At 53.0% G+C, this 9,635-nt stretch overlaps 1 protein-coding gene across 2 annotated transcripts; it reads right to left on the bottom strand.

Annotated features, from left to right (window-relative positions):
* Positions 1–743: 743 nt before the first annotated feature.
* On the bottom strand, positions 744–4,893 carry KLF4 (Kruppel like factor 4). 2 transcript variants are annotated; one of them, XM_048292598.1, is made up of 5 exons: positions 4,830–4,893; positions 4,619–4,736; positions 3,573–4,485; positions 3,324–3,488; positions 744–1,861 (listed from the first exon to the last, which is right to left on the bottom strand). In XM_048292598.1, exons 1-5 carry the CDS (start codon positions 4,832–4,834, stop codon positions 1,686–1,688), a joined length of 1,377 nt encoding a protein of 458 aa, XP_048148555.1. In that variant the 5' UTR covers positions 4,835–4,893; the 3' UTR covers positions 744–1,685. The 2 variants fall into 2 exon arrangements, with proteins under 2 accessions (XP_048148555.1, XP_048148554.1); XM_048292597.1 differs by having other exon boundaries at positions 4,619–4,852.
* Between the last annotated feature and the right edge of the window lie 4,742 nt (positions 4,894–9,635).

The following is a 9,635-nucleotide window of genomic DNA, read 5'->3' as shown; positions in this document are numbered from 1 at the left end:
ACCCGGAGTGGGCTCACCGCCCCGGCACGTGCCGCTGGAGGGACGCCGGGGACCTGGCAGCAACACGTCCTCAGTCCCTGCATGGTCAGCCTTCCCTGCCTACGCGTGCATTCCTGTGGGAATCCTGGCTCTTCGTTGAGTGACTGGATTCCCAGGAAAGAGCAGGTTCCAAAAAAAAAACCCAAAAAAACCCCGGTGCAGGTGATGGTTAAGTGGCGTTTTGTGCACGCGCTCTTTATTCTCCAAGCCAGGTTTGTTCTTTTCTCGACATTACTCAGTGGGTTTTCCTTCACTCACACTAAAGTGGTTACCACCACTTGCCTAAGAAATCCAAGGCAATGAAGCTGGGAATCCTTCATTGCTGAAAAGAATGCTAAGGGAAAAAAAAAAAAAAAGAAAAATTCTAGAATTTATCATTGGATGCGTAAGGTCTTATGTCCCAGGCAGAAGTACGTCCTCTAAAAAATAATTTAAACTCAGTTACTTTAAAAATGGTAAATTACAGTTTCACCTACACAGGTAAGTGGCAATTCGACATTCAGAGCAAAAACTTTCCATACACCTTTTTCCTTAAAAAGAGATGTTACATCAGCACTGCACTTACACAATCCTGTCTTTCAGAGTCTTGAGACTACAAACGTTTGCCACCACCCCCTCCTTGCCTTGGTAAACTCAACCACCAACAAATACCTAACAAATTTTCTTTAGCCATGTCCATGCACAGAAAAAAACTACAGCAACCATTCAGATAAAATATTATAGGTTTATTTAAAACTTATTTTCACCTTGAGTATGCAAAATACAAATTCCAACAAAATGTTCATTATTACTTCGTAGTTTACAAATATACAAAATAGAAGTTTGCTTAAATTTATATTACATATTTATTACGTAAAGAACTATATAGAAAACATTTGTTCTGCTTAAGGCATATTTGGGAATAAACCATTGTACAAACTATTGCACATCGAAACCACAGTGCATTACAGACTGTCTGCATAAAGTTATTTTCTTAATAAAAAAGATAAACCAGGGTTATTCACCTGATTTAGGTCAAAATTGGCAATCGGAAGACAAAAAATAGTTCCTTGTCAGATATGCAGCAGTTTGAGAACTTTGGCTTCCTGTTTTTGGTACCTCTAGAACCAACAGTCACTAAGCACCATGAAATAGGCTTTCAAAATATAATTCTGTACCTGAATTTTTCCTCCTCTTTTAACATTGTAATGGCTTTTAGAAGGAAAAAAAAAAAAAAAAGAAAGTACAAGACGACGTGTACATCTAATATTGCATTGAAAGGAAATTAAGGGAATGTCATTTCCCTGTGTAATATCCCCACCCTCCGAACTATATACAGTCTGTTTAACCCTGATATCCGTGACTTCCAGTCACTCCTTGGCATTCTGTAGTCCAGAAATAATTCAAGTTGGATTTACAAATGGAATGATAGAAGATCCAGTCATTGACCCCAACGTCTTTGGTTCTCTGAAGTGTATAACTATAGAAACAAAGAAAAGTTGCAATGTCCATATGCAGTTATCCCTCTTTTCCACTCTTTGGAAGACTTCACCTCGATTATCTGTAGTGCTTAAATTGAGTTCTCCCCATCTTGTGGAAGACAGTCCTTGTGCTGTAAATACTGAATCTCTGCGGCAGTCGGGGGAAAGATCCACCACTCTCCCAAATCAGAAGTGCCGCTTCATGTGTAAGGCAAGGTGGTCCGACCTGGAGAACGCTCTGTCACAGCGCTGGCACTGGAAAGGGCGGTGGCCTGTGTGCTTTCTGTAGTGACGAGTGAGTTCATCGGATCGGGCAAACTTCCATCCGCAGCCTTCCCAGTCACAGTGATAAGGCTTCTCACCTGTAAAAAAAAACCAAGCAATGAAACACATCACTTAGGGTTTTTGGTTTTTTTTTTCCTTGTGGCTATCCCTTGTAGCACCTTCTTTCAAGCAGTTGTCCTGGATAAAACAAAGGGTGGTCAAACGCCACAAACTTCTTGAAGCAGTTGCAAACTACAAAGACTTAAAGAGCAAGGCTGTGTTTTCAAGATGTACATGTGCTACGAAATGCTGGTGTCATTTAAATCTTCACTAAAATGCTTGTTTTTGCTGCCTTGCACACGAGACTTCAGAGCACCTGAGTGTGTATTTTTGCCGGCGGTGTTACACAATCAAATAGCAACCAGAAATAGCTCAGCAGACAACGTACTTAGACAATTGCAGGTCTCAAGAATTAAAAAACAGCCGGAAACTGTTTTCATTAGCTCAGCCTGATTAAGGACTCAGTCTTACTAGTGTCTTCATTATACAAAAACCACTGTTGATGGCAAGATGAGCTTCCCTAACAATTACACACTCCCTGTCCTACACATCCTGGGGATGGTGCTGACTGGCTTGGGGCAGATGTTCACTGATCACTTGCCAGATCATTTTCCCCCTGCTGCCACTACCTGAAGAGGTAGCCTAACTACCACAGTGCCAGTCTCTTTTCCCTTTCCCACCTCCTCTTCAGGAGAAAGTTTTGAATCGGGTTCACAACCCAGGGATTCCAATTATGCAAATGCCCAGGTTATTTAGTCACAGTTATGGAATGCTCACGCTGGCGAAACCCGTGCGCTGTACCTGCTTTCACAAGCTCAGTTACTGCAACTCTGTGCTCAGCTGCAAGGTTGAAGTGTGAAACTGGTCTCAGATACACACTTTGGACAGATTTTACCCCAATTCTAGCCGCAGCTAATTAACAGTTAAACTCTGCTAGTGCAGGAGGAGATGTCCTCCCATAGGTGGGGAGGACATCAGAGCTGCCAGCTCAGCTGAAAGCCCTTGCTCTCCAAGGGATCCATCTCGCTTTTCCCAAAAAGGGAGCAACAGCTTGCAGAGGTGCACAACCTTCCGCCCTACAGCCAGCCAAGACAGGGGAGCGTGTGCTAAGCACTTAACTCCCTACAAAGAAAGCAGTTATCTCCGAGAGAGGTCTGCTGCCTCCTCAGAAGTGGGCCAACATCATCCAGAGCAACAAATCCCAGCCGGCTTCCAACTACCTGATAATTAGCTAGCCACACAGCAAGAGAGAAGTAACAAACTCTGACTTGGCAAGAAACCCACCTGCTCCCACATCTGAGTCACTCTGAACCATTAAGCAAAATGTCAAGCCAGTAAGTGAAGACTACACAGGACTTCACGTAGCCAAGGGGGGAAGGAAAAAAAAAAGCCCGGAAATCCAGCACAAAAAAGTTATGTCTTGTTGCTTTCAGCCCTCCTCCTGTGCTCAGGCCCTTCCACTGTCCGAGGGGGTCACCCTGACCCCGCAGTGGGACTAACCTGTGTGGGTTCTCAGATGCGCCTTGAGGTGAGAACTCTTGGTGTAGGTTTTGCCGCAGCCCGCATAGTCACAGGTGTGTGTGGCCGTCCTTTTCCTAGGCCACGACCGGCGTCCCCTCTTGGGCTTGGTCTCCTCAGGCAGGCAGCTTCCCGGTGGCATCAGCTCTAGAGGCGGACAGGGGGAGTGAGCACCGCCGCGGCCAGCGCCAAAGCGGGGACATCCGCTGCCCCAGCACCACGGGGACTCACCTTGGTACTGGAGCGTGCCGGGAGGGAGCTGCTCGGACAGGAAAGCAGGGTAGCCAGGGGCCGGGGGGTACCCCGGGGGCAGCGGCAGCGGTGGGTGGCCCAGCCCCGGCGTGGCGGGGAGACAGTCTCTGCCGCTCAGCATCTCCTCGGGCCCCAGCGAGGGCGTACTCCGGGCGGGCAGCGGGCGGCTGCCCAGGGCGAAGTCGTGCTGGGGGGCTCCTCGGGGGCTGCTGCCGTGCGGCGGCGGCGGGGCTAGGGTGCACGGCGGCGCGGCCTCCTGCTTGATTTTGGGGCACATCCGCGGCAGGGAGGTGTAGGGCGCCCCGGGGCCGTCGGCGCTGGGAGGAGGGGCGGCGGGACCGCTCTTAGGGCTAAGCCCCGGGTGGCTGTACTCGCCCACCGCCTTCACCACGAACTTGCCTTGCAGGCTGCCCAGGGGCGGCAGCGCGGCCGGCGCTGGCAGGTACACCGCGTCCAGGTCTGGCCGCATCAGCTCGGCCACGAAGCCTCCCGAGGGGGACACGTCGGTGATGTCGGCCAGGTTGAAGGGCGCGGCGGACCCGGCAGCGGGAGCTCCGTCGCAGCTGCCGCCGCCGCCGCCACCGCCGCCGTAGAGGAGACCGGCGGGCTCGGGCCGGGGCAGCGGGTAGGCGAAGGGCCCGGCGGGGCAGGGGCTGGCGGTGGGGGCCGGAGTGGCGGCGGGGGCCACCACCACGGTGGCGGCGGCGGGCTCCTGGTGCATGAGCGAGTTGGAGAGGATGAAGTCGAAGTCCAGCAGCTCGTTGAACTCCTCGGCGTCACGGCGCGGCCCCAGCGCGGCGGCGCCTTCCAGCTCCGACGGCGGGGTCTCCACAGGCCGCGCCGACAGCGCCGGCGGCGGCCGCTTCAGCTGCGACAGCTCCTCCCGCCAGCGCTGCGGGGACATTCGCACGGCTCAGCCCCGGCCGCGCCGCGCCCGCCCCGACGGCCCCCGCCCCGCCCGGCCCCGTCCCGTCCCGCCCCGCCCGGCCCCGTGCGTGTCGCGGCGCCGCGGCGCCGATACTCACGTTGCCGGGGCCCGCGGGCCGCGCCGCTTTCTCGCGGCCCGCGGCGCCCGCCGCGAAGGTGGCGATGGAGGGAAGGAGCGTGCCGCTGAGCGCCATCTCGCACTCGCCGGGGGGCTGCCTGCGGTGGGGAGACACAGCGGAGTCAGCCAGCAGCCGGGCAGGGAGGGCACGGAGGCCGGGAGGGAGGGCGGCAGCCGCGGCCGGCACCCACCGCATCCGTGCCGGGGCGTCCCGCCGAGCCGCCGCCGCCGCCGTGGTCCCGGGCACCGCCGCGGAGCAGAGGGAGGGGAGGCGGCACGGACGCGCCGTCCAGCCGCGCGGAGCCGGCGCAGCGCCGCCGCCGGGGCGGTGCCGCGGGAGCGCCCTGCTGCTGCTGCTTCTTCTTCTTCTTCTTCGTCGGCGCTGCGCGGAGCGGGGCGCAGGGTGCTAGCGGCGCCGCGGGGACGAGGAGGAGGAGGAGGAGGCGGCAGCCGCCGCCCGGTAACGCGGCTCCGGCACCGGCAGGGCGGCGGCGCGAGGCGTTTCCCGAGGAGCCGCGGCCATGTGGGGAGCCGGGCAGGACAGACGGGGCGCGGTGGTGCCAGTGGCGAAGGAGGGATGGATGGAAGGAGGGATGCGCCAGGCGCGCTCCGCCGCCGCCGCCGCGCCCCGCTCGGCACTGCGCCGTCCTGTCCCCGCCGCTCCCTCTTATCACCTCACTTCGCGGGCGCGCCGCCCCCGCCGTCATGGCGACGGCGACAACAAACGGACATGTGGGGAAAAGGGGGGGGACGGGCCCCGGGAGCGCTCAGAGAGAGCGGGGGCTCCGCCCCGAGCGCCCCGTGACGCGGGCGCGGGCGGTGACGCGGGCTCGGGGGGCGGGACACGGGGACAGACGCGCCGGGGATGCCCGCGCGCCGCGGGGGCTCCGGCACCGGCGGCGGGGTGGGAACTCCCACCCCGGGAATCGTCGGCCCCGCGTGGAAGGGGAGGAGGTGGAACGGAGCATCCCGAGCGGCCGGCGGTGCCTCTCCCCCTTCCCCCCAGCCTTGCGTTTTCCTTTTTTAAAATCACTTTTCGTTTTCTTTAGTTTTTTTTCCTTAACTTTTTTTTTCCCTACTTTTCTTTTTCTTTTCCCCTTTTCCCTTTTTTAAAATTTTTTTCTTTCTTTTTTAAAATTCTTCTTTCTTTCCCCTTTTTGTTCATTTTCCGAACCGCCCCGACGGCGCGGTCCTTTCAATACGGCCCGTGCCAGCCCTGGGCTAATTCTCGACTCCTCTGTCACCGGGACCCAGTGGTCCGGGGAGCCGCGGCCGGGCAGCCCCACTCCCGACGGTGCCGAAGGCGCAGTGGGTGCGAGGCTGGGAATACTCCTTAAAAAAAAAAAAAAAAAAAAAAAAAAATTAAAGAAAATTACAAAACTATCCCAAAACAGAGCACAGCCCCGCGGGGAACCGCAGAGAACGGCGCGGGCTCCTCCAGAGGGCAATGGCGAGCCGGCGCCGCGCCCCGGCGCCGCGCAGCCCCGACGGGCTGTGTCCCGGTGCTCCCCGATGCGCTACGTCTCGCCCCCCGTGCGGCCGGGAGCCACGGGGGGGGACTGTGTCCCGGTCCTCCCGGCGGTGGCCCGCTCGGTGCGGTGGGGTCTGCGGGCTGTCACTCCCCCCGGCAGCCGCCCCCTTGCCCCCCGGCGCCGCCGGCCGCTCTCCAGAACTGGTCGGGCCGGAGGGGTGAAGTCGCAGCTCTGCGTGATTTGCAAACATGAGCCTGAGTAACTTAGGATGAGTAAATTAAACCCTAAAATAATAATAAACTGCCGGGCTTTATTTTGCCGAGCTGGTTTTACCGGTTTTGTGTTATGAATGTTAATTATTAATAACTTTGGCACTAAAAAGCAGAGCGGTTTGGTTTTTTTTTTCCTGCACAAAGTCCGTGTCTTGGCAGAGATGTGCCAGGAACCACCGGTACAAGAAGGATTAGCGTGGGGAGATGAAGGCTGGTGAAATATAGGACGATGCCCAAGAAGGGAAAGGAGGCACCTTCCCCTTTCAGCCCTCTCAGAGCAGGTCGCAGCTGTGACTCCCATCCAGGGCTTGTGCTTTAAGACTCTCTCACAACCACTCTGAGCATCCAAACTGAATGCAAACGGTTTTAGGTCCAAACCTCCCTTCTAGCTTAGTCTCAGGAGAAAGCCCCTGATGTGGAGGTTTGCAGTTCCCTGAACATTTTTTCCCCATCAGTTGTTTTTTGTTTGTTTCCTCTTGGTGTAAATTTGTTAACTTACAGATCTCCCAAGCAATGCAGCATTTTCCTCATCCAAATTTCAAACTCAGGATCACTTGAGGCCAACATCAAAATTAAAATCACATCCCTTATTAGAAATAGGAGAACGAGAATGCTTTAGAAGAAGATGAGTGATCTGGTATCGTTGAAATAAATGCCAGAACTTCATAGGTTCTAGGAAGAGAAGGCTTGAATATTGTGGACTGAAATAACACAGGTTTGCTTTCACAATCTCATTACAATTTATTTGATTGCCATATTTTTGGATAATTCAGGAAGACATGTGTGAGGTATGTGTAAATTCATGTTAAAAAGATGTGACCCACTTTCATGAGTCTTGATTTTGAATTGTGTAAATGTTGGCAGGGTGCTTAAAAAAGTGGATGTTTGCAGGCATTGGTAAGTGCAATGACAGCTGCATTTGAGCATCCCACATAAAGATCAACACATTCTTTTTCTCACTAATGAAGCACATTAGTGATTTCCTCCCTTAAATGATAAGGACTGTGATTAAATGGTCCTGAGTGTGGAAATTAAATACATGAAGTTTGCAACTGCTCACAACTAATGCTTTCCCAGCCTACATAACAACCTAAATGCTGTTTTCTTAGGGCAGATTTATTTTAACATGCCTTCTGTCGCCAGCTGACCACTTCTCCAAGCCTCAGTTTGCTCCAAATTTCCCAATTTTCTCTAAAACTTTCCTTCTACTAACTGAGAACACAGCATGTTTCTGTGCTATTCAAAGCCGACTTCAGGGATTGCCTAACTCAGAGAATTGCGCAGAACTTGTGTGCCTCTTGCCTTGGGATGTGCAATGACATTTTTCCAGATGATGCTGTGCTGGGACAGAAAGGAGTCTGCTGCAGCCCTCGCTGTGCCAGGCTGCTGCGGCCTCTCTGTGTTTCTTCCTTTCCCTAGGTGGAAGGAGGAAGTTTCTTCCACATTTACCACATCTCACTGTGGGAGTGGGGTTGCCCTAGATTTGCCACTGGTGCTGCTCACCCGTTTTGGCAGGAGAATTATTACCTGATGCAGACAACTCATATCAGTGGCCAAAGTGTTGAGCAGAGTAAAAATGACCGAGTGAAAGGCCTTAGTGTCCAGCCTGAGTCAGTGCTAAACTGGTCACCTGTGTGTATAAACCACAAAAGACAGAAAGAAGCCAAGGAAGGCCACAGGTTTCTGGAGCAGAGACAGTCCTCAGGAAATGGCATCACACATTAAAAAGCATTAAGAACATCAACAAGAAGGAAAAACAGTAGAGTTGATTGTGCCTGAAACAAAGACCAATCTATCTTGATAATGTTTATTTTAAAGCTTAAGTTTGGAAACTTGGTCTTCAACAAACTGCCTCTCAGGAACCTCAGTGTGCAGCTTACCCCCTTTGATTTGGTTGTCTGTGGGAGCAGCTGATGGCATCAGGGACTGCAGACTGTGGGAGAGATTGTGTCACGGTGTCGTTGGGGTTCAGATACCAAGATGCTTTCCTGACATCTTTGGGATTGCAGAGTGTTATCCCTGCAGGAGGCTGCAGCAGGTAGGCTACAGGGCCAGCAGCTGCCAGGGCCCTTGCTCCATAATGAAAGGATCCATAATGTCGTGCTCCTGGCACGACATAATGAAAGGAGAACTGGGAACAAACCCATTGATGCTGGGTTACATCCAATAAAATCCCTGTCGCTGGTTCATCAAAAGTAGGAATTCCATAATCCTTGGTGCTGTGCTGCATGTTGCCCTGACAAGGTTGCTGGAGAGCAGGTGAAATTCGAGGAGATGCAGCATCTAGAGGGTTTCCTAGGTCCCATGCACCCAAATTAGCTGCGCTGCAGCCCGGGGAGAGGGGAGGTGTGAGAGCTCACACATACACCTGCTGTGCAAGGTGCGCTCTGGAGAGGAGTGGTGCAGTGCTGAGGATTCATCCTCCTCCCACAGGATCTCTGCTCACCAAGGAGGATGAGACAGTGCAGAGCCATGGCCACCAAACTGCCTTCCTGGCCTCTCCTTCAGGGAAACCTGTCCTTGGGGATCTGGTTTTTTATGCCATGTATTGTATATTCCTCACCAAGTGCAACTGAGCTCAGGCTTTATTTATCTGTTTCTGCATGAGTTGCTTTGTTTTTGTTAAACAGAAATAAACCCCTGCTCAGCTGGCAGTTACACTTGTGGATTATTGGTACAGTGCAAAGGGCACATCTCTGAAGATTGTGAGCAGTTCCAGGCAGGTTCCAAGCAGTAGCAAGTGCGCACATACACAGATGGCACATGCACGCTTAGGGTCATAAATGTTTATGCTGAGAATGTCAGCAGTGCCCGCGGCCAGATCTGTTCTCACCTGCCTTTTGAAAGCCCGACCATATCTTGTTGATAGTTATTTTACTTTTCTAGGAGATGTTTAAAAGACGTGTGGATGTGGGACATGGTTTAGTGGTGGGCTTGGCAGTGCCGAATGGAGAGGTCAGATTGTGGCTCCCACTGAATTTCCCCCCAGGATGATAACTCCTGTCTGAAATTCGGGTATCTATTTCCAGAGATGGTGATTCCCTGATCCAGTACCATCTAGTCCTCCAACCACTGCCCTCACACAATTGTACCGCCCAGGATCGCTGGCATGCAGCAGCTTTCTGCTTTCAAGCAATCTGACGGTTGTTGAATTCCTCTAAGAGACAAAAATACCTTGAGTCGTTTGTGTAAAACAAAGAGCTTCTCTTTCTTTTTTTTTTTTTTAAATCTAACATAGGCATCCCTGCTTTGA

Source organism: Corvus hawaiiensis, chromosome Z (genome assembly GCF_020740725.1).
Source record: "Corvus hawaiiensis isolate bCorHaw1 chromosome Z, bCorHaw1.pri.cur, whole genome shotgun sequence".
Taxonomy (NCBI): Eukaryota; Metazoa; Chordata; class Aves; order Passeriformes; family Corvidae; genus Corvus; species Corvus hawaiiensis.
This window is presented reverse-complemented; position numbering and strand designations above follow the sequence as displayed.